Source organism: Melanotaenia boesemani, chromosome 2 (assembly GCF_017639745.1).
Source record: "Melanotaenia boesemani isolate fMelBoe1 chromosome 2, fMelBoe1.pri, whole genome shotgun sequence".
Taxonomy (NCBI): Eukaryota; Metazoa; Chordata; class Actinopteri; order Atheriniformes; family Melanotaeniidae; genus Melanotaenia; species Melanotaenia boesemani.
The window spans coordinates 6,007,080-6,032,580 of NC_055683.1; the positions used below are offsets into that span (position 1 = coordinate 6,007,080).

The following is a 25,501-nucleotide window of genomic DNA, read 5'->3' on the forward strand; positions in this document are numbered from 1 at the left end:
GTTCTCTGAGAAGTTTATTTTCTGTTTACTGTCAGAATCCAAAAGTAAATATGTCATCAAGTAACCTAAAGGGATGCCTTTTTTATTATTAGTTAATATATTTACCCATATTAATGCTAATAGCATAGGGTTTTCCAAAAATGAATGGTTTAGATCAAGGTTAGAAGCTGCAACCTCATTTCTCCCCTTCACAGTTTGAAAGTTATGTGTATGTGAGGCACAACTACCTCGGTCCAAACAGGTCCCTTTGGATGTCCTCTAACTATATGCCTATATGCCGGTGATACCTGTGACTACCTTTTCAATCTGAGCCTCTGGGTTGAAAATGGGGATTATTAAGATATAGGGAAATGTAAAAGTAAAAAATGAATGAAATTTAGTAGTTAAAGTTAAGGCTTTATAATTTATAAATTTATTTATGATAAAATAATCTTTAGTTATTAGTTAACGAGAGCAGAAGAAGGATGTTTGGACAGTTTTCAGGGTTTGCTTACAGTAGAGGAGGAATTTGTACAGCCATAAATAACCATTAACCCTTTAATAGAATCAATTATTTCCCACTTTATGTAATCAAATGACTTTAGCGTAACCACTGATATCTGTCATAGGGTTGAGTCACTGCTGCAGCTCTGTAGCATCATCAGTTTGCAAGTACAGTACTATCGAGCATATCATGTACTTGTGTTGTTATAATACTGGAAGGCGGTACTGATAGAATGTGTTACTGTGACGTGTTAACAGAAAGCAGCTTTTCAGTCTGTAACTCCACAGCATAAATACTTTCCTGTTACTGAAAATGCAGTTTGTTTAGTAAGGAGAGGCCTTCCCCTCCGAGTTCCCCTCTGCATGAACCAGGCAGCAGCTGTGCAGCAGTATGTGGCTGTGGGCGCTCCCCGTCTGCATGGCTGTCATTGGAGCTAGCGGCTTTTGGACTGTGTGAGTACTTGATTAAGAATTCTGTATTTTTGTTTGCCATGTTTATCGTAAAGTGCCACTGCAAATGGAATTAAAGATAATTCCACCATTCAGTCTTAAAAGCTTTGTTTTCTCACCCATCAGGTTTGGGATGTCAGTGACAAATGGATCAGCAAACCTTACAAAATCATTCCCGATGATCAGGTTGGAATAAAGTTCTTTCTGTTATTAAAGATGATGGAGAATGGCTGTGAAGAAGGCCGCAACCTCAAAGAAACTTGGATCTTGTTGATTTTCTTTAATAGATTATGGAAAAACACCAAAACAGCTTGGTAACAAATGATTGCTGACTGATGACTCCACTTTCTCATTCTACTTTTAGTCTTTGTGCCAATTTCAACCCTCAGAGCTGTCTTTTCGCTCAGATCTGTAACATCTGCTCCGGTTTAGGTAAAAAAAAAGAATCAAAATAAACAAACACAGTAAATAAATAATTAAAATCCACTTTGCGTCTAAAGAAGGAATCATGCATGAATGTTTAATTAAAAGATGTTAATCCAGAGATGTCATTGTTAGTGATTCTGCTTCTGTTTCATTCAATGGTTAGATTAGAGATGTCCAAGAAGCTCTAACGGAGCTTTTTTTCTCCCTGTCCTTCAGGTCTGTGGATTATGTTGATCCGATTCCAGCAAATTATAGACTACGGTGACCATGGAAAGGAGAACACTGCCTCTGTTGTTTGTGGAGTCATGTCCGCCTTAGGAATCTCTGTGACTGGCAACTTCCAGGCAACACCTCCCACCATGTTCATCTCATTGTTTCTATATATTTCTATATATTGTTTCTTCTAACTCATTTACTGAATCTTCCTTTACTTATTTTAGATCTGAGCAAGAAGGCAAAGTTTTTCTTAATCATCTCTCTTTTCCTTCCCTGTTTAGAGTGTACACTTTCAGAAACTTCACTTCCTGGGAGCGTGCTCTGCTTTCTTCTTCGGCCTGATCTACTTTTGGATACAGCTATATCTGACCTATCGGGCACAGCCGTCTCAAGACCGATACTGGGTGGGACCTGTGAGGGGAATCTGCTGCACCCTCAGCACCCTCTTCTTCATTGCCAGTATCCTTTTCAGCTTATATTTCACAAGTTGGTGTCTTTGTGCAAATGTGACTGTATTATTTTGAGGTATGCACTAGGGGGGTAAATATCACAAATAATAATAAGAAAACCTTTATTAGTCCCTCCATGTACAGTCCCTGACAAAAGTCTTGTCGCTTATCCATTTTGTAGAAACAAAAGCTTATAACCTGACTTTAAATTCATCGATTGGTTTTAGAAATGTCTCATATGAAAGCTAAAACCCTCCCAAATTATGCTCAATATACTAAAATAAATTTGCTTCACTGAAGAAAGATTGATCATTTAATGAACACAGAAAGGTCAGATTTTGGCAAGACAAAAGTCTTGTCGCCTACAGAAAATTGAACAAATAATTTACTTCAAATACAAAAATATGTTGCATAACATCAGTGAATTAAGTAGTAGTGCTGTGAGATCCATATTCAGTATCTTGTATGACTTCCATGAGCTTGAAGGACTGCATCCATGCGGTTCGACAAAGATTCATACAATTTGTTGATGAAGTCATCAGGAATAGCAAAAAAAGCAGTCTTACATGCCTCCCAGAGTTCATCAAGATTCTTTGGTTTTGCCTTCCATGCTTCCTCTTTCATTCTACCCCAGACATGCTCAATGATGTTCATGTCTGGTGACTGGGCTGGCCAGTCCTGGAGCACCTTGATCTTCTTCGCCTTGAGGAACTTTGATGTAGAGATAGAAGTATGTGATGGAGCACCATCCTGCTGCAAAATTTGACCCCGTTTATGGTTGGGAATGTAAGAGGTAGCTAATACTTCTTGATATTTTAGGCTATTGATATTGCCTTCCACCCTGCAAATGTCTCGCACACCCCCATACTGGATGTAACCCCAGACCATGATTTTTCCGCCACCAAACTTAACTGTTTTCTGGGTGAATCTTGGATCCATGCGGGCTCCAGTAGGTCTCCTGCAATATTTGCGGCAGCTGTGATGTAATTCAACCGAGGATTCATCTGAGAAATCCACCTTCTGCCACTTTTCCAGTGTCCATCCTTTTAGCAGGCTGTGGGCCTTGGCAAATGCCACACGGTTTTTTAATTGCCTTTTGTTTAGAGCTGGTTTCTGTGCACTGATTCGACCATGGAGGCCATTTCGAGACAGGATTCTACAAACTGTTCTGGTTGACACAGGAACTTGAGGTGACCAGGCCTGGTGGAGCTCTGCTGCAGTGGAAAAGGGGCTGGCCTTGGATTTTCGAAGCAACAAACGGTCCTCCCGAGCAGTTGTCTTGCGGGGTCTGCCGGACCTGGGCTTGTCAAAAACATCTCCAGTCTTTTCATATCTTTTTCTTATTCTTTGTACTTGACGCTGAGACACATTGAAGGTGTCAGCCACCTCAGCAGTGGATCTGGTCTTCAGCCTCTTGATAATTAACGCTTTGGTCTCAGGGTGGATCTTAGGCATGTTGTCAGAGGTCAAGTTGCAGTTGATGTGAAGGTCTGGTGTGCTGGGGTTCTTTTTATACACACCCACTAAGTGATTGATCAGTAACTGATCACAGGTGAGGCTGTAATCTAGGATTGGGTGCATCATATGACAAGGCGACAAGACTTTTGTCTTGCCAAAATCTGACCTTTCTGTGTTCATTAAATGATCAATCTTTCTTCAGTGAAGCAAATTTATTTTAGTATATTGAGCATAATTTGGGAGGGTTTTAGCTTTCATATGAGACATTTCTAAAACCAATCGATGAATTTAAAGTCAGGTTATAAGCTTTTGTTTCTACAAAATGGATAAGCGACAAGACTTTTGTCAGGGACTGTAGATATATGTAGATGGAAGGATTGTTACACTCCTAATATGTTCTCTTCTTTTTTTTTGTTTGTTTTTGCTACGATGCAACCAGAAAACATAACACCAGACAAATTATCAGTGAAGATACAAACCACAGTGTTCACCTTATTTTCCTTAACTCCTCTCTTCTTCCACAGTGTCCATTTTTGTCTTTATAACCTACCATTATGAAGCTGCTGTGTGCGAATGGGCCTTGACCATGTTGTTCTTCGTGCTGTTTGGCCTTTTTGCAGCAGAGTTCAGACATATCGACTGCTATCGTTTCACCGTACAGAAACAAGCTTTGAAGAAAGTCAGCAGTCCTCTCCCCCAACATTCACTCCAGAAGCAAGAGAAGGCTTTTAAACTTGATGTCTATGCACTGGATGCTTAGTACTCAGTGGATTTATAAAGTATTGCTCTATGTTATCTATGTCTTTGAGTAAAATGTTATTAAGTTTTTGACATTTGTATATTTTTTTAGTGTAAAGATTCAGTCAAAATTTTGTTTCACAAAATATATATTAAGGGTTTTTTTTCCAACCCAAGCTGTATTTAAACAGTTTTGATACTGATATATTTTATGTTATTGTAGTATTTATTTCAATCATCATGTAAATACACTTACTTAATTATAAGAAGTCTTCTTATTTCTTTGAAATCTGAGAGAAAATCCCTGTTAAAAAATAACAGTAAGTGCATCCTAACACAGGGTGGTGCCATTCATCAGTCCATGTGTGGTGTTGTTTAATTCTGTACAAATCTTACTTCTACTTAAAAATCTCATTATATTTCCCACTAACATGGAAATGAAAACTTAAAGTGTTTTATCTCTGTAATGAAAGTATTACCTTACGATTATGGCAAAATGTGATTACCAGGTAAAGTCTGAGTTTCTCTAGCCTCAATCTCCACCTGTCACCTGTAAGGAGGATGGAGGGAAATGCAGCACAAGGAAACATGTTTTCTGATGACATAATACATAAACAAGACTGTTAGGTCATTACACCCCAGTTCCAGAGCAGTCAGGATGCTGTTCAAAATGTAAATTACACAGGGTGCAAATGTTTGCACATCTCATAAACTCACATTTCATTCCCAATAGAAAATAAACAACACATCAGAGAAAATATTAGCTCACTTTAAGTAGGATAGCAACACATCTCTAAAAAGTTGGAAAAGTTTCACCATTAAGTAGCATCCCCTCATCTTTTAGCAACTGTCTGCAATTGAAACCAGTTGCTGTTGTGTTGATGTGATGGATGCAGTGTTTGGTTTTGCTAAGGCCTTCCCTGAAAGAAATGTTGTCTGGATGGGAGCACATGTTGCACTAAATCCTCTATATATGTTGATTAATCTGAACATAAAACAGATTTCCAATTTGCCTCAGACCATTGTAAACGAGCTTTGGCCAAAGAGAACAACAGCATTTCTGGATATGGCTTCGTCTTTGTTCTGCTAATAGAGTTTTAAGCAGCATTTGAGGATTGCATGGTGTAATGTGTTAAAAAAAATGTGGAAACAAAATGTGTTCAGAAAGTGTTCCTGAATCCATGCAGTGATTTTGGGGAGAGACGCATGCATTAAAAAAAAAAAAAAAGTCAAAACTGGATGCATGTGGGCATATATATATATATATATATATCCAGTTTTGACCTTCCCCTTCACACAGAGATTCCTCTTGATCGTTTGAGAGATGCACAATATAAATTTAATCCATGAGCATGCTTGACATTTGCTTTGTCTTGTGCGTACAGAGATTCCTCCTCCTTTTTTTTAATCATTAGATGATATTACACACTGTAGATGGTGGGATCTTCAAGGTCTTTACAGTTTTACATAAAGAGTATTTTTCTGAAACTTTACAATCTTTAGATGCAGTTTGCCACAGATTAATGAACTTCTGCCTATCTTAATATCTGAGAGGCTCTGCTTCTCTGACATGCTCCTTTTATAACCAGTCATGTTACTGACCATTTGCCAGTCAGTCTGATTGGTTGTCAAATGCTCCTCTAGTTGTTTTTGATTTGTGCCAATTACTTTTCAAGCCTTTTTTTTTTTTTTTTTTTTTTTTGCTCATGTTCACGTTCAATTTTTTTTTTTTGCTCATGCTCATGTTTATTTTTTTATATTTATATATTTTTTTTAAATCTGTTGTCATCAAATTCAAAATTAAGGTAATATTTTCCAAGAAAAGGTCAAATCTGATATATTGTTTGTGATCTATTGGGATTTGCAAATGACTGAATTCTTTATTATTTACATTTCAACTTTTTTGGGTTGAAAAATAGTCCCTTATACATATCTGCAGTAACAGTGCAGGCCATCAGATGTGCTGTAGAGCAACAATGGCTGATGATGGGAAAATGCATCTCTGGTTTAGTGCCAGCATGTTTTTGGAAGACGCCTCTAGTTTAGACAGAAGTTCTACATTCAGCACAATTTGTCAGGGCTATTTAAGATGAGCAAAACAATGGAGCTCTCACAGTCACTCTGACAGTGGGAGAGGTCCCACTCTTGGCAGCGACATACAAACTCTTTCTCTCATCCAAGAAATCTAGTAAAACATACACTGTGCATAATAATCAGCTTTTTAGTTTGATTTTTGATACTTTATTTATGTCATCAAAAATTACCAGGGGCATGCTTCAGATGGGAAGGCTGGGCCCCCAGTGTCCTGGCAGCATTCTTTCACATGCTCCATGCTGTGCGATAACCAGAGGGGGGCTTTGATGCAAGGGCACATGGACCAGACGGACAGCTTGGAATTCTATGGGAATTTCTCGAGTGCTCTCCGTTGCCCATTTTCTGCTGCAGTCAGCATTTTCTTTTCCCCCTTGTTGCTTTACAATGTCATCAGCAGGTCCCTGATGGACCCATTTGCTGTAGTTGATAATGAACATGGACTTCATCACTTTACATCACCCTTCAACAAAACCTGCTGAAAGATCTGACCTAGAACTTCACCTTAGATGTTAGAAATATACTTGATTGCATTCATTTTTTGTCCTTTTGAAGAAATGCTGTCATTAAAACATGCGCTTGAATTATATGCAGCAGCTTATACAGAGGAATTTAGAAAGGAGAGCTTTGGCGCCAAAATACCATTATTCCTGCTGTTTTCATTAGTGAGAATAAAAGGCCTCTAACAAAGTACGAAAACTCATAAAATCACCAGTAGCGATGTGCAAAGACTTTGGAGGCCCTTGGTGTAAAAGTCTGGATCCTCCACTGAGGTGTGGAAGAGCATGGTTTATGTGACTCCCAACTTGTTGCTTTTGACTTTGATTCAAGAAGGAGGTATCAGCCAACACGCTTTCTAGGCCTGTTCTGTAATCTGTCCTAACACCTGGTTGTGTTGTAGTCTTTTTTTAATCCATGCAACAGCTTTTTGATAGAAACAAAAGCAATGCCTTCCTATCGTGCAGTGGAGCGTTCGCCTGCGGGCGCACTATCAGATATTAGAGCAGCAGCCCTCCGTGGCTCGGCTCCTATGTTACAGTATGACCTGTCAGCTCTTATCATCCGAGGCCCAAATCCTGTGCATTCCACTTCGAAAGGCCACTCTATCTGCCAAAGCTGAGGGCTCACAGAGCACGGGGAGTTAAGTGTTGGGGAGAATGTTTGGCAAGAATGACAGACACAGAAGAGAGATGGGATTGTCCAGATGTCAGAGGGCTAGATCCAGAGAAAGATAGAGAGACCTACAGACAGGCAAGAAAGTCCCAGAGAGAAAGAAAAGAAGAGTGGGCACCAGCAGCCGTGATCTCACCCTCCGCTCCTCTCTTTAGCACAGCCTTCCAGAAAACTGCCCTTTTGCTGAAAAATGCCAAGTGCACCACATTCCACCGGCCACACAAAAGCCCTCCCTCGACTCAGCTGCACAGGCACAATCAGACAAGGGATAATTATATAATTAGGCTGGCCGGTGCAGACAGGGACCCACAGACTGTGTGTTGGTGTGTCATATTTATGTTATCAGACAATAAAGAGAGTTTGGTCTTATCAGAGGAGGTAGGAGAATGTGTGTGTGGAGTAGGTGGGGGCGGACTCCAGCTGTGGCACTTAGGGAAAGATTGTCATGATAGAGAATAACGGGTTGATAGAATGACATTCAGCCTGTGGTGTGGCAGAGATCAGGGCATGTTTTGTGGCTTGCTGTGTGTGTGTGTGTGTGTGCTGTATTCTCTGTTATGTGAGAAGGTGGGGACTTTTAGGGGCTGCGCCAACCAGCTATTAGTTTGAATCATTCTCAATGTATAGTGTTAAGGTTTTACAGCAAACTCAATAGATATGCTTTGTAGGGAATAATCTCTTGTTTGAAATTACTCTGAGAATGCAGAGGAAGTCGTTTTGGTCATGAGCTGCCCTGCCGTGTAATCTTTGCACTGAATGACAACTACAATTTCCAGCTAAAAAGATATGACCACGGCTGCCCTCCTCTCTAAGTAGAATCCACTCTTCCAGACGAGAACTGAGCCAGTGTCTCTCTCAGCTGGACTCTGGCCAACAAGCTCCCCTCGTACCGTGGCCTTGGCTTTGGGTGTGTCTCCAGTCGCACGGGACAGCACAGAATAGACTATTGTTGCTCGAACAAGACAGAGAGGCAGGGGAGGGAGGAGGGGTGGTGGTGGACTGGAGATGGTGGGAAGAGAAATAAGCTTTTAATGAGTGAGCAAAAAACACACGGACAATGAAGCGTGCCCCCTGTTCACATGCATGTGTGTCTTGCAAAGCCACCATACTGGTCATTTATCCACTCAGACACAGAAACACACACACCTTTTCCTTCTCCTTCCTTCAGCTCTTCCAGGTGATCTCAACGAGGGGCACCAGACGCTCAAACAACAGGCATCTATGCCATTGAAGGTTCATAGTACTCATAAAACCTTAAATATGTGAACAGTTTGTTTGTTTACAGAAGTAACAGTATGATAACAAACTTGAAGGTAGTTAGCCATACACTGGATGAAATACCCACCAATGCATGCTAACTTCTAGATATTAAGTGAAATATAAAAGTTCTTAATCAGCCTTCAGTCAGTCACCCATTATATGACTGGTATTGGCTGTGACTAAGCATTGATGGGACCATAATCAGCATTGATTAGCTTGGCTAATGGTGCGTTCCAGTTGTCTCCGAGCAGCCGAGAATATGTGACATCACTACCAGGTAGTTGGCGTTCCAGCTGCACCACCTAGGAAAAAATGAACATCTCCAAAACATCCAACCTGTGAGCATCTACAAAGCCCTGTAAAACTAGGAAAATGACAAAACCATTGTAAAAAGTACACCATGAGAACACCAGCCAATTTTGGTGATATTGATCGATAAACCCCACATATTCAGTTACAAACCAGCTGTAACTACGTAATTATCAATAACAACAACTCGCTGCTGTTTACTCTAGAAACAGGACACTTTCAGTTGAGTTTCGTTTTACTTTTGTTGAGCTTTTAGTTTATGTATTCTTTATATATTTAAAAAGAATTTTAAGAAAGACAACAATGGAGTACAAGTGGTACTAGGCGTAGCCATCTTTAAATCTGTTATCTCAGCATCCTCTCAAACTTATGAGTTCAAAGCTCGGAAAAACGAGATCTCTTTGTCATTTCCAGTGTTACACCAAAATCTGTGAACCATTAGAATCTGTGTCCACAGGAGGGCAACTGTACATGTTTTAGAAGACTTGAAAACACTTGTATTTAAGTCTGAGTTCATTATAATGCCGGTACAGTAAAGTCACACATTCTGATGGCTATTAGGAGTGTTCACTTAGGTCACCCCTCAAATAGTCTGAGCTCTTTTAACATAATATGTGACCCTCACAGCCAGGATCACAGAGGTCATCATTTCTAATAGCCATCATGTGACTTTACTGTACCTGCATTATAATAAACTCTAATTTTTAGTAGCAGTAAACATTGTGTCATAAATAACGGTGATTTTCTTTCATTGCCTTGGCTCAAAACAGTGATGACGCTTGTTAATGGAAACAATTTGAGTATTTAGTGTGTAGGAGCTTTAAATCCCTATTTTCAGCTTATTTTTATTTAGAGGCAGTTATTGAAGATTAACAACAGCTTTTATGACAGGAAATGTATATTTACATCTCAATAATGTTTTTCTGTCCATTTTTTTAAAAACATATATTGAGATTAATAAATGGGGGGAAAAAAATAATGGGACATTGAAGGGTAATTCAATACGCAAAAGCTGGTAAGCAAACAAACTCTTTGTTTAGTTCAGTATTTCAGTACCTGAACCTGAAGGGTAAACATATATTCTGATGTAAAAAAGAAGATGAAGGAACTGCTTGTCTGATCTAAATACAGATGATCGTTTTTAGAAAACATCAGCAAACAGTCATTAGCACTTACAAGGCTTCAACTGTCTGTCTCTTCGGTGAGATTACTGCTTTAGAACAGTTGGTAGAAAATATCACCTTTGTAATGACAAAACCAACTTTTTTCAATTACAGCCTCTCGTCCAGATTGCAGACAACATGCACCTGCAACCCTCTGATGCACAGCTATATTTCAGGTGGTGAAAAACCAAAAACAGTGGCAATGGCTTCCATTATCAAGGCTCTCTCTCTCTCTCTCTCTTTTTTGTTTAATGATGCTGTTTTTAGATGCAACTATATCTCAAGCTTTCTTTTTCCCTTGAGGTTTGCATTGCTTTGGAGCTTTGCTGAACATTTTCCAAAAGAAAAAAACAGGGACTGGGCAGAGGTTAGCTTTATTGGCATGGAGCAGAAGTTGAAAATGACTCAGAAATGTTTTTACATGGGAAACTATGTTAAGTAACTGTATTAAGTAAAGAGGAATCATTATACGTAAAATAATTACATTATCAAATGAGTTTCTTCATGTCAGTAGGCTGAGCCAGTTCCCCACTCACCATCCAAGCAGTTTAACAAAGCCTGTCTCACATATCATAGGTCACTTGCAACATCTGACATAATCAATGAATCAGCGTCAAAAGCAAAGGGGGAGTATGGAAGCTCATTGTCACACTGTCCAAATGTCCACTTTCCATGCTAACCTTTAGCATTATGCTGGGCGATCTCTCCAGCAGCATTCTCTGCTCTCTAATGTCTTGACCTTTTTGTCTTGTTGGAAGACCTCAGAGTGGGGAGAGGGTAAAGATGGTGTTTTATGATAGAAAATACATGCAGGAACTATATAAGGACCCTGACATTTAGTGGTAGGCTGAGATCAGCTTTGATCCTTTCCTACTTTATGGATCAGTCAGACATTCACTGAGGCTTCAGTGGTTGGCGTCACTTGTGGGCTGAACTGATGTGTTAACGCAGCATCAGACTGAAGGCTCATCGTGGGCACATTGTCTGCGATGTAAAACCACAATGATGGTCATTATTAATGCTGATAAATACCAAATGGGATCTTTTTATTATTCATCCATAATAGCCAGAATTCCCCACCTCCTGAAGAATCGTTTTGTTTCTCTTCATGTGCTGTTTGACCTCACAGCCATCTTCGCAGCCATCTACTTGCTTGGGTTTGAGGGCTTCTTTTTACCAAACTGACTTGAATGACCATGGACCCCTTGTTGGGTCTCCTTATGTTGCTAGCACGTGAACAAATGAAATAGCAGACAGCAAAGACAACTTCCAACTGTTAGAAATTCTGTAAAATTTTGTGTTTTGTGTTTTTCTGTTAGACAAAGATGGATTTAATTGCGACAGTTGTTTACCAGTTCTTTTTCAAACAGCTGAAAAAAGATATAGATGAAGTCTGACAATAGTAATGGATGTAATTTACAAAAAATACAAGATACACGTGTTGCTTCAGGTATGCTGGACAACCAAAATTCTATCTACAGAAGCAGTTTCTAAAGAAAGGTGTGATGCACTTGGAAAAAAAACTGTGTTACTGGCAATGCAACAGTAAGGAAAGGTGCATTTGTAGAAAAAAGATTAAAGAATTTAGGAAAGGATCAGCTGCTAAAGCACAGCAGTGGATAAATTATGCTTCTGTGTGAATCAGGTGGGATGGAGAACATTTGGCTGTTAGAGGGAAGACCCTCTACCAAGATGAAATGATCAAAATAATTAATTAAAATAAGAAGGAATAAGATTAAAGGACAATGTCTTAAGGTCCATTTATGCTCTGATATGTACGTAAATAGGGACGTCTGTTTCAAATTTGTCATACGTCGTTGTCTTCATACTTCCATCTTTTGCGTTGCCATGGTTGTTAAGTCAGTTTATCCACTAGTTGGTAGCACTAAGTTTGGAGTTTAGTCCCATGAGCCGACATCAGTTTCAGACACCATTTGGCAAGTTTTTCCAACCGCCCAACATGCCCAACATGCCCAACATGCCCTAAATGCTTGCATATCCTTTCTTCAAAAGCTTGTGTAATTTCTACAGTTGTTGTGCTCGTCTTTATTCTTCTTCAGCTCTTTTTGTCCCTTCCCGATCCGGTTCTTCTTCTCTAGTTTGTTTCTTTTGCTGGCAGCATGTCAGCTATTCTGCTCAGCACTACCCCTGCAATTTCCGGTGACATTGCTCTGTCTTCTGCATCAAGCGATGGATAGCTAAGGTCCCTGAAGACGGACAAATTTCCGTGCTCAACCAATGCGGGAGACACACAAAACTGTCCGTCTGTCTACGGATCCGTCTTCTGTGTCAAACATAAATAGGCAGGATTTATGACCCTAACATACCTTACAATGTGTAAGATTACTGACATCTAATTGCAAAGTTGGGCATAGAAATGATTTCAAATGCCAAGCACAGCTGTAAATGGATGGTGGCCATCAGTGGCCAAAATTCTTCCTGGCATAATCATGTTGTGGCCTGAGGTCCAGTGATAACTACACTACAGAAAACCAAAAGTGTGTGCATGTGTACTGTCCTCTTCTATGTGCCTTCTAAGGTGCTCTTATCCCAAATGCCGCTCTGTCACCCAGAGTTGTTTGTCCATTCAGAGACACCATAGTAAAAATATAGTCACTGCCACGTATGTGAACCCAGGGCTAGAAGATAGAAATGACTCATTTCAAGAGAATAAAAAGCTAAAAGTTATTTCAATAAAGTGATTTTATACAATTAGAAACACAGTTTCAATGATATATTGAATTTTTCTGTCATTGACCTTTGATTTTTAAAAAAACTTTTTTTTTTTCCATTTTTAACTGAAAAATAAATGCAGCAAAAATTCAAACACTTGAATGGAAAGGTATTTTGCTACACGCTGCACTTTAAAATTCCACAACAGACTTTATAAAGAGGTGCATGCTGAAGGTTTTGCTGTATATTTCTGACCACCAATTGACAAATTATCAAATATCTGTGGATGGACCTCAAAGGAACTTCAAATATACGACAACAACAGAAGTGGATACTTTATTAAGAAAAGGGTAATTGGTCTCCACTCATATTGCACCTTTTAACTAATGTGATTGAGTACTATCAGGAGCTGCTTGGTCTGTGTCTTTTGTATTCAAGGACACTTCAACATGTGGTGACAGTTCTACCAACTTTTAGAATTAGTGCTGCTTTAACACCTGAGAGATACAATAGAGTTTGACTGCAAAAATGGTTGAGCTGATACTTTACAGATGGGGTGTAAATAGCTGATGGGGGCTTTGAATCCTTTACCTTTTGGTAAGCAATAAAACATGGAAATGAAAGCGCAGTTTTCTATGAGATCTCCAAAGTTATATTTATGTTATTTGTGTTTTTAAATCAGGCTAGGTTTTACTCATTCAGCTATTGACAGGGATGAATATTCTAATGAAGGGAACCCACACTTAATAATAATAATAACAGATTGTAAATGGTAAAACTGAGTGTTAGGTTGCAGAACAATTTGCTCAGTTTTTGCAAGGAAAAAAAAAAACATAATTTGGGATAGATTTTGTAAGTCAGACCATTGTACTGTTTTAAATTAAATGTGCAAACTCGAGATATTTAGCGTTTTTGCACATCTGTCATGACAGGATTTGCTTTGCTTGTAATGTAGATGCAACCACATGTCTGATAACTTGCCACTGCACCAGAGATCACTGATGAGCCTCCAGTCCAGTCCACAACCAGCCCATTCCATGGGAAATTTGACGTCAAAGAAGCTCACCTTTCATTATAAGTAACCTTTTTCCCTTCTCTCTGCTCTGCTCTGCATTTTCATATTTCACTGGTATTTCCGGATGGCTCCCACATTTGCAAAATAAAGGCCATCAGAGTAATTATTATAATGCTGAACAATAATAACTGGAGGAACTGAATGAAAGCCTGGAGAGGCTTGTTGACCTTTCAGAGCTAAACTGGTCCTGGCTTCTGTCTGTGCACTGCTGAGCCCATTGTGTTCCCAGACCTTATCATTGTGTTACAGTTTCCTCTCCCTGCTGCGTGTGTGCACATGTGCATGTGTGAGAGCGAGTATGCGAGCTGTTGTTGGTGCGCGCGTCCCGTCCTGTGTATATGTATACTGTATGTGTGTCTGTTTTTAGTGACCTCAGCCAACATACTACAAAGACAAAAAGGCTTGAAGTGATGTGTCCAGTTTCACACTCACTGGACGCACACTAGCACAAATGTTGTAAAACTTGTAGATTTCACACTTTTACAGTCATATGAAAAAGTAGTAGACCCTCTTTTCAAAAGTTTTCATCTGGACAATCATCTCAGTCTTACCCAGCTTTAAAATGAAATAACTCATTAAAAATTGTATATTTCACAGTGTCAAAATGCAGAATCAGTGCGTAAAAACATAGTTCACCATTACTACCTTAACAGGAATTAAGAGTGTAGGTTATGTGCTGCTAATCAAATGCACTTGATTGACTAATCATCATCACACACCACGTCCATCAAAGCAAATTTGGCTGCTTGTTTTTACAGAGCATTCAGGTGCATTTAGGCTTGCAATGTAGCACCTGAACAAACCGCGCGAGTTCTTGAATAATTTGACTTGGGGAGATTAAAGTGGAGATAGTCATAATGCACAGCACCATCTTTAAAGAGGACCAGAAAGAATATCAGCACAAACAATTCTCAAACATACCAACTGTCAAGCACGGAGGTGGAGGGTTGATGATTTGGGCTTGTTACGCAGCCACAGGACCTGGACGCCCCAAAATCATTGAATCAAGGTGATGATCTTCTCTGCACTGTAACATAATTGTTAAAAAAGTTGAGTAACCTTAACTTCAATGAACTCAACTGAGTTCTGGTGCTGTGTGAAGCTAAATTAAGAGGGTTTTAACCTTATGTAAATAAATTAGGAGACGTCCATTTAATACATTGACATATGTCGGCGTCCTCATACTTCCAAGCATCTTTTACGTTGCCATGGTTGTTTAGTCAATTCCTCCACTAGTGGGCAGTGCTGAGTTCAGAGTTCACTCCCACTATCCAGTGTCAGTTGCAGACACTGGTTGGCAGCGGTAATGCACCAATATAAAGTTTCCAGCCACCTAACACACCCTAAACACTCGCATAGCTGTTCTTCATAAGCTTGAGCAATTTATACAGTAGCTGTCCTTGTCTTTATTCTTTTTCTGTTTTTTCTTTATTCTTCCAGTTCCTCTTCTTCTTCTCTGGTTCGTTTCTTTTGCTGGTCCGTCCGTCTGTATATCTGTCTTCTGCGTCGAGCATAAATGGGCCTTAAGACTGTCATTTAACATATAAATATTAAGTTGGACAAACCTGAGGCTACTATTCAGATTTACTCTTGCAATTAAGTTGAGGCAACTCATAAATTGTCTCAGCTTTGTTCGGCTCAAGACATGAGTAAACCTAAATCGTTATTATAACTTAGTTAAATTTAAGATTCTACTTTAAGATACCCTCTTCAATTAGGTCAGTGGTTCTCAAACTTTTTCTACCGTGCCCCCCCTTTGGAGGAATAGGTATTCCCAGGCACCGCCTCCACCCTTATATACACAGAGCGAAGGGATATATAGGGGACTATAACTATATAACTTATACCTATGTAACTTGCTATACTCATAACATCACAGACGTGAGGGAGATGTAATTAGAAACACATTTACTGTTAAACCAAAAGCAAGAAATCTGCCCTCTTTCTTCCTAGTTACCTGTTTCTTCATATCTCTCTCTGCCTTTTCTCTCTTCGATACATGCAGTAAACCCTGAGCTTTCTTCTTCTTCTTCTTCTTCTTCTTCTTCTTCTTCTTCTTCTTCTTCTTCTTCTTCTTCTTCTTCTTCTTCTTCTTCTTCTTCTTCTTCTTCTTCTTCTTCTTCTTCTTCTTCTTCTTCTTCTTCTTCTTCTTCTTCTTCTTCTTCTTCTTCTTCTTCTTCTTCTTCTTCTTCTTCTTCTTCTTCTTCTTCTTCTTCTTCTTCTTCTTCTTCTTCTTCTTCTTCTTCTTCTTCTTCTTCTTCTTCTTCTTCTTCTTCTTCTTCTTCTTCTTCTTCTTCTTCTTCTTCTTCTTCTTCTTCTTCTTCTTCTTCTTCTTCTTCTTCTTCTTCTTCTTCTTCTTCTTCTTCTTCTTCTTCTTCTTCTTCTTCTTCTTCTTCTTCTTCTTCTTCTTCTTCTTCTTCTTCTTCTTCTTCGCATTTTTTGGTGGTTGGCAAAAAATGAATTGGTGCATTACTGCCACCAAGTGGTCTGGAGTGTGGACCAGAATGTTTCCAAGAACCCAAGTTGACAAAACATTAGTTTGTCTGCTACATTTTCCCAATCCCATGCAACCCCCTGTCAAACAGGACAATCGAACTAAAATCTAAAAAAGAATGACTGAAAAAGAAATTAATCAAAGTGCAAATCCAAATGAAATGAAATGCTGTGGTAAGAGTCTTGTAAAACTCTGCAATAACAAATGTCTGCAATCCCCAATTACCTGAAGCAATGTTGTAAAGTACAGTGGATTTCTATGCAACAATGTGAGAAAGACCAATGATGTCATACAAAAAACTATTATTGAGCTTGAAATTAATTAATTTTAAGAGATCGTAACAATCAGAAATCTTTTTTTCCATTTTGCCCTGATACCAGAACATTCCAGTTAAAAGAGTAAGTTGTGCTTTTCCGACACCACTGTAGCTGAGACCTGTTGACAGTTTTTTGGAGTTTTATGATACAATCTTTTTCCAGGATAAGGACACACAACATGACACCATGCAATAAATACATGAAATGTTCAAAAGTCACAGATGAGATGTTTTATCCATGAATGACAGGTATTTTCTAGATTATTTTAGCATATTTGTACAGTGAAATCAATGCACATTAACTACTGAGCACATTTTCAAAGATCTATAAAAGACATAAACAGACATCTGTGCTAAAACTATAATAACTTTGGTTCAATATTTAGTAGACGTCTGAGCTTAGAAGTCGTTGATTCAGCGTTTGCATATAGCCCAGATTTCTCTTGGATGGACAAATATAAACAACAATTTCCTTCAAAGGATTTAAACTCAAGACTTTCACCTTGTTATTGCTTTACACATCCTACTGAGCCACAACACCACACAAGATAGACACAGGCACTATAATTCTTCTGATTATGGAGAACTTTCTGTCTGCGAAGTTCTCGAAACTGTAATTTCTAAATCATACTTACACTTACATATTCTAGTGTTCCCTTTAAGATGTCCCAGAGGCACCTTGCTAGCTGCATACAGCCTGCATAGTTGCAGACTTACAATATTTTATTTAAAGCACAATCTGTAAAAATGCATTTTCATAAAGAACCAATACTCAGTAGCTAACCAGTGCTGGACAGCATAATCTAAAATCCTTTATCATATAATGGAAGTTATCTGATTATGAGAAACTGGATGAACACCCAATACTCTGATGTCTTTGTGCATGTAAACCCATTTCTCAGATTTCTCTTTTTACATATTTCAATGTGCAAAAAAACTGTCATATTTATCACTCGAGATCTGAACAAGAAAGGATTCTTTAGTTTTAATAATGCAAGTTTTGTGTTGATGTTTCTTTAATCAAAAAACTAAAGATTTACCCAAAATGACTAAAATATCAATATTTCAATGCGAACATTGATTCTAGAACATAAATAGCTAGTATCAAAGGTATTCATATTTTAATATCGATCAAATTACTAAAAGATTTAAATCAGAAGTGGTCTAAATTTACCTGGCCTGGCCCCTGCGATGGCCTCACGACCTGCCCAAGATGTACCTCACCTCTCACCTGGTAGTTGCTGGGATGGGCTCCAGCCACCCACGACTTTAAATTGGAATAAACATGTCACGTGTGGCGGGCGGAGGTGAGGACCCAAATGCAGGCAGTCAAGGCAGGAGGCAGAACTGTGCTGGTGACAAGGTTTATTTCCTCAAAACACATACAGGGAACCACACACGACAGGGGAATGAACCACATGTAAGGATCTGACAGGAGCAAACTGAAAACCATGGGGTATATATGCACAGGAGGAGTAACAAGGAACAGGTGAAGTGAATGAGTAATTAGACCAGGTGAACTAATGAGCCAGAAACAGGAACCACAGGAACACAAGAGGGAAAACCAAACACGACAAAACTGAAAACCTAAAGCATGAACATAACAGAAACTGAACATGATAAAACCCAAGAACTATAAACCAAGAGCAAGACCGAACTAAACATGGCAAAAACCAAAATCCTAAACCCTGATCAAACACACACCAAAACCCAGAAACCACGACAGAACAGTTGTAGAAAAGGGATGGATGGATATTCATGGCTAAGTGAGAGCTACAAATACACACAATGTTTAAATCATATCTAGACTTTACTGGATACCTGAACAGTGAAGCTATTCTTAAAATGGTTATTTGGCCTTTTTTTTTTCATGGAAAATTCACCTCTAGTGTGATTTTTAAATAGGTTTATGTCCTCACATTTATGCCACTACAACACACACACTTAGGCACTTTTACTGACATATGTTACAGAACAGAAGGGATTTTTTTCTGTGGCATCACATCTCAGTCAATACTCTCTCTAAATGCCACAGAGGAAAAGCGACTTTTAACAGTGAGGTCCATTCATGCTAGTTAATAGCTGACGATAGCTGCAAAGTATTGCTACAACTCAGGAACGAGTGACAGGCTCTGCTTTCGCCTGAAACCTCATTTCTGGTTGACAATATACAAAAAGAGAAAGAATAGGAGACTGGAAGAAGCAAAATCCCCACTGCCTCCACCTGTTGCCCCTCTTCCTCCCTGAGTTCCTCCAGGGACTGGTGTAGGAGAAAGAAGGCCTATGATGTCACGGGCAGCTCTGTTCTCCCAGACAATACACCCACACCTCTGGGGCTTCCCCTACCCTGGCAACAGGGGGAGCTCTTGTGTCCTGGTGGTATGTGTGCTATGACTCATCGCCTCCTTTCTCCCACGCAGCACACACATCCACATGCTTCAAAAGTTATATGCAGTTGTCAGCCAGAAATCTTCAATGATACACAGGAACACACACACACACACCCATGCACACACACACAAACTGCATAATTGGGTATAGTGTTGTACATTGACAAAAAGAGCAGAGTTTCTGTGTAGGATGTTCTGAAAGGGTGGACTGATGGAGATGTTGCTAGGGGCAACTAGTATCCCAACACACCTCTGACCCTAGTAAAGCCTGTGGCCTATTGAATCAGTGGTAAAGTTGACGATTGTGGAGAGAGAGAGACAACAGATAAGAGAAGTAAACAAAACTCAGATGTGACTAAACAAACCTATTTAAAAGCTGGCTTTGCAAAATATTATAAAAAAAATCATAAAATGGTTGTAACCTTTAGCTTGTTTTAGATCAAATAGAAAAAAATAAATCTGATGAAACTACTTAACTTTGATTAAAAAAAGATGGATTAACTTGTAACTTGCATTTCTAAAACAAATTCCTGCAAGTGTAAGTATGAAAATAAATCAGCAGTTGAGAGTGGCTCACCAAGCTCATCAACCTGTAGCTGACTGACAGGAACATGGCCCAGCTAACAGAGCTCCTTGTCATAAAAAGTTTTAAAGGATTACAAAACTCAATGTGTCTGGTCAGAAAACTCAAAGCAATATGCCTTTATGACCGAAACATGCACAACCAAAGAAATGAAAAGCAAATGGGCAGAAACAGGAGTCATTGTTTGAGACTGAACTATGAGAAACTGGCTGAAGGAAATGGGATTGACTTTCAGAAAGCTACACATAAACCACTAACACCTAAACTGAGATATACAGTAATTTACTGTAATTTACTGTGGCTGATATCCAGGGAGGAATCACAAATCAACTTTGAGCAAAGAGATGGTGGTTGAACTTGAGCTCTAAAGCTAAAGACGCCTCTGGCCTTGATACAAACTTTTTCTTTAAATTACATGAAGAGGTGTTAGTTTTTCCAATTACTAACTTGATTATGTTATCAGGTCAACAGGTAATAGAGGCATTCGTTTGGAAGATGGCCACAATTACCTCAACTTATGATCTGTCAAAATAAAAAATATGGCCATTTGTACACGATCCATCCAGTTATATTCAAGGCTTCTAAGAGGTTGGTTTTAAAGTTGATAATTAAGTACTTAGATAAAGGTACATGCTATGTTTGTTATTCCTCTCATAATCCACATTTTGAATGAAATAACTTTTATTTAACACATAGAAAGCAGTGTGCATGTATTAGCAATACCAAATCTTTCCTTGACTGGTTGTTCTGTGGGGACCCTCGAGGTTGTATTCTAGGACCACTGGTGTGTTGGGGAGGGGAGTGTTCTGAGCTGGACAAGAACAGACTCAATAGACTGGTAAAAAGAGCTAGCTCAGTCTGTGGCTGCCCTTTTGACTCCATTGAGGTGGTGGTGGAGAGGAGAGTTCTGGCAAAACTGTCCACCATCATGGACAACACCTCTCACCCTCTGCATCAGACTATGGGGGCCTTAAGCAGCTCCATCAGTGATAGACTCCTACACCCGAAGTGTAAAAGGGAACGCTTCCGCAGGTCCTTCATACCCACAGCAATCAGACTGTATAATGCTGCATTACATTCTACTGCATCACTGGAACCCACACTCACATGACGGTATGACCGACAGCTAATTATGCACTTTTATTGTATAGTATATATAATGTTTCTTTCATTTAATTGTATTTTTATTTAACTTGTTTTATCTCCTTTTGAGCTGCTGTAACAGGGAACTTTCCCCATGTTGGATTAATAAAGATTATCTTATCTTATCTTATCTTATTTACACTTTTTATGAATAAGTAACCTGATATTAGTCAAAATGTTATTAATTTAAGGTACGCAGATGATGCAGTCCCCTTCCCTGAGCTGCCATGTTATTGTAGTGGAGAAGTTTGTGTGCCAGTGATCCTTGATGTTGTCGGGGGGGAATTCATGCCCCTGGTTGGGTCAAAATGCAGCTCAAATGGCCCCTATGGTGAGAAACAGTTAATGTATCTACAGTAACTAATACATGTACACTGAAATTTTGGACAATTTTCTCATTTTTCCATTTTTATGTGTGTAAATTCAATTTGTCTCAAAATCACTAGTTTTTAGCCAGTGCATGCAGGTTTACCTTGGTATTCTGGCTCTGGTTAGCAATGAATCTACTCTTTAGAGGGACACTACAGGGCCAACAAGACCTCGTGACAGGCTGTAAAATATGTGTTGAGTGAAAAAATACACATCAAATTTAATAAAATAAACAGCTTCTAACTGTGTAACTAATGACATGTCAACTCTTTCATGATGTCCTACAAACGATTGCAACAATTCCACGTTGATGGATGAAGTCAAACCTCTTACCCTTTAATCAGTGTTAGTTTTGTTCACAGATAACTTTCTGCCTACCAAAATGTCACCTCACAATTTTTAAACTTGGATTGTAAAACTACTACACATTAGACGTGTGGACAAACACTCCTATTTACCAATTTCCGCTTAGACTGGGCCAGTCAGGATCTATGGCTGATGTGGACCGATAAGGGAATATCTACAACAAACTGCCTTTGGCCATCAAAGTTATCCTTCCATTGTTCCCCCCCTCAGAGGAAGCAAGGTTTGTTGTGTTATTGTTGGATGAGGGAGAAAGAGTGAGAAGGCTGGAATAAGGTCGTATGTGTGCGCTCGTGTGTGACTTACTACGAATCTTTAGTTTGTTTATCAGGGTGTTTTTATGTGTGTTTGCAGGTTTGATTATGTGCTGCTTGCGGGGTTATATCTGTGTCTCAGTGGGTCACAGTTCACTGGCGTGTTGTGTTGCAGCAAGGAGGAAGCCGTCGGCATGAGTGTACCTGAGTCAGAACGGAAGAGGAGCTTAAGCGGCGCTCTCCTCAGCGGAAGATGGAGCAGCGCAGGAAGACACCTGGGAGCAGAAGGAGAACAAACAAACCCAGAGGAGGGAAGAGGAAGAAGAGGCTGAGGAGAGGCAGGATGAGGAGTGAAATTAAACTGGAGAGTCAGAGAGTGAGAGAGAGAGAGAGTCAGAGAGACGACCGTTTAAGCCATGTGTATTCCAGGAAGATGATAAAAAAAAAAGAAAAAAGATTTAAACAGCAGCGTATCATTGTTGTTTTGAATAGAAACGAAGTAGGATAGTTGTTCCCTTGGATAGAGAGTTTTCCTGGTAAATGAAGCTTCTTCTTGACAGTTTGGACATACAGTATGTGGTATTAATCTTCTCGTGATAAATCAAGTTATTTATTGGTTGATTTGGTTATTGCTAAGCCAGTTCACAGTAAGTGAGTTTTAAGAACAAGAATTAGATGAACAAGGATGAAGACGGGGAAACACAACAGGTACATGACAATGAACAGGCAGAAAAAAAATTAAACCGAGGGTGTGTTTACACTGAGTTTAACTAACAAGAAGCAGGCGATGCAAATAAGCAAATTAAACCAGGTGAGCAGTGAACACAAAGCAGCGCACAAAACTGAATACACAAAGTCAAAAAGTACATAAATAAAGAAAAAAAAACAGACAACCAAGAAAACCTATAGAACAATAAAACAAAAAAACTACTTATTTCTTATTTCCAAAGAGAAAAAAGTATATTTACACTTTTACAATATATTGCAAAGTCCTAAAGTTCTTCTCAATCAATCTTTGTTTCTAGAACACTTTGCATTTAAAAGATTTGTAACACAAAGTGCTTTCCATGATCATTAAAAACAATTTAAAATCAGCAAAGAAAATAAACAGCAAGGGTTAAAAATAAAATTACATCACAGCTACTCGACCTTATCCATTCACAACCACAAATCAGACACTAATACACACAGTAGCTGTGTTTCCATTACCTCTAGCATAGTGCAAAACCTAAATATCACAATAAAACACTGGCAACGGAAAGACCTAAATTTAGAAAAACCTCCTCAATATAAGTTTTTACATTCTCATGAGGTAGTTTTTCAGATGTGTTCATGTAGAAGTATATGTCAAAAGTGTAATGGAAACACTTTTTTTTCTTTTACACGTCACCAGTTCATTTCAAGTAAAGATGGCGCAGTATGTATGGACAGAGGAGGAGAAATCTTTTTACAAATAAATAAAGAAAAATAAAACCATCACCCTTGATAGCAAACAACAGTGAAATGCAGAGTTTTACAAGAATTAGAAATCTAGTGGAGTGGAGACCAGATGGGAGTAGATGAGAATTACGACTGTATGTGCTAAACACCATTTAATGGAAACATCTGCCAACTGCATTTGTACTTTGTCAAAATCTTAGAAATATCTCTTTTATTTTGCAAAAAACTGTAATTGAAACGCAACTAGTGATGTTTATGGCTCTGTCTTAGCCCTCTAAGAGCTCTACCAAAAGGTAACTCTTAGGTTTTCTTTTAAAATTATCAACAGTCCTAGCTGCCCTCAGTCTTCTGTAAAGGTGGTTCCATAAAAAAGAAACAGAAAAACGAAGCGATACGTCTCCATATGTTTTCATCCCATCTTTAAAAATAATTAAAAAACTAGTCATTGAAAACCAGAGGGCTCTGAGAGGATCATAAACCAAATACAAGTTGGAAAAATATGAAAAAAATGAATTTAACTAACTTTAAAAGCTAATAAAAGAGCTTTAAAATCAATCCACAAACACGCAGGAAGCTAATGCACAGACTTTAAACCTGGTGTAAAATGCGCTCTCTTTCTGATCCTCATCAGCACACGAGCAGCAGAATTTTACCTTTAAAGGGATTTACAGTCATTTTTAGGGAGACCAAAGAGAAGAGCAATAATACATTCTGCAGATGATAAAAGCATGTATCGGTGTCTCTGCATTGGCTTGAGAAAGAAGCTGTCTTATTCTAATAATATTCTTTAAGTTAAAGAATACGTTACTGTTCTGTATCTGCACCTGGATCTTCATGCATTCTCAGGATAGAAGGTAAAGAGAAATCTGAAGGTTGATGGTTTATGGTTTATATAAAAAACAAATTAACATTATCTGTACAGGCGTTATGAATGAGACTGATACAGATTATAAGATCAGTTTCATTTGATTGAATTTAATTATGTATACTAGGTCTTAGGAATTGATGCTGCTTTAGTGTCAATTTCCACACATTAGAATAAAGTCTTATTTAACAGGATTTAGACGTATCTATAAAAGTGCCTTGAGATAATTTATTGGTCTTTATTGTAAACTTTCTCAATTTAGTTAAATTTATTCATTTTATTATTAACGTTGTGGTTTCAGCTAAATTTCACTAATCAAAATGTTAATTTTATTCATGCTGGACACAAACATAGTGTGTCCATTAACATCATAATTTACCATGAAAAAAAAAAAGATAAAATGACTTTAAACTGTCAGGGCTTTGCTGTATGACACTTAAAATTTGTACCAAAAGTCTGAGAACCAGATGGATAGATGGATTTAAAGACTTAATTAAAATGACTTATTTCAGGCATATAAAAAGTTAAACGATGTTTTAGCAGCCCATTATACAAAAGAAAAAAACTATTTCGACAATTTGTCAGACTTTTCACAGGCCAAAATCTAACATTTAGTAGTTTTTTTTCTGTAGACACAATCTGTTGAGTCTGTTGTGTTTGGGTTTGTGTTTTGTTCTTTTGGTTTTTCAGTTGACGAGTCATCTTTGCGTTTGTGTTTTGTTTCCTATTTCTACATTCTGAGGTGTGATTTACTTTAGTTCCTGTTTTGTAAATGTTTTAGGTTACTTGAATTTAATATTACTCCTACCCTGTTACAGGTGCTGTTGTATTGAACATACAAGGCAATAGTGGCTATAGTATTCAACCTTATAAGCTGTTCATTTTGTAGCATCTTACAGCATTTTCAGTCCTTTTGTAGTTTATAAAAGCAGAGATAAACATTAAAAACCAGCCAGTGAAAAGAAGCCAGATTTTAAGTGAAACTAAATTTATTCATACTTGTTTCTTTAAGTTTTTTTTTATTAGCTTTTTCATGAAAATGCCAAACCACAACAACAATGTTCTCTCAATTTTTTCCCAACAAGGAACAAAGCAACCTTTGCTAATTTGAAAACAGTGCTTTTACAAGATGACTTAAATGTTTAAACTATCTCCTCTTATTTTCTTGTCGACCTTGTCCACTACCTCCTTTTTAGTCTGGTAACCCGCCTCAATCTTTACACCATCACACTACCACCACTTTTTTCATTTTTTATTCTACATATCACTTTATTTAAGTTTAATCCTCATTCAGCTGCACGTTGTTCAGGCAGGCAGTAG

The 25,501-nt window shown here is 38.5% G+C and overlaps 1 protein-coding gene and 1 long non-coding RNA gene across 2 annotated transcripts; one reads left to right on the forward strand and one right to left on the reverse strand.

Annotated features, from left to right (window-relative positions):
• The first annotated feature begins 874 nt into the window (after positions 1–874).
• On the forward strand, positions 875–4,272 carry tmem150b (transmembrane protein 150B). The gene is made up of 6 exons (XM_042008883.1): positions 875–936; positions 1,060–1,119; positions 1,298–1,365; positions 1,576–1,703; positions 1,857–2,034; positions 4,007–4,272. Exons 1-6 carry the CDS (start codon positions 875–877, stop codon positions 4,240–4,242), a joined length of 732 nt encoding a protein of 243 aa, XP_041864817.1. The 3' UTR covers positions 4,243–4,272.
• On the reverse strand, positions 1,764–21,023 carry LOC121655753. The gene is made up of 4 exons (XR_006013289.1): positions 20,708–21,023; positions 17,570–17,577; positions 11,196–11,200; positions 1,764–1,774 (listed from the first exon to the last, which is right to left on the reverse strand). It is a non-coding gene; the product is annotated as an uncharacterized LOC121655753 (long non-coding RNA).
• Between the last annotated feature and the right edge of the window lie 4,478 nt (positions 21,024–25,501).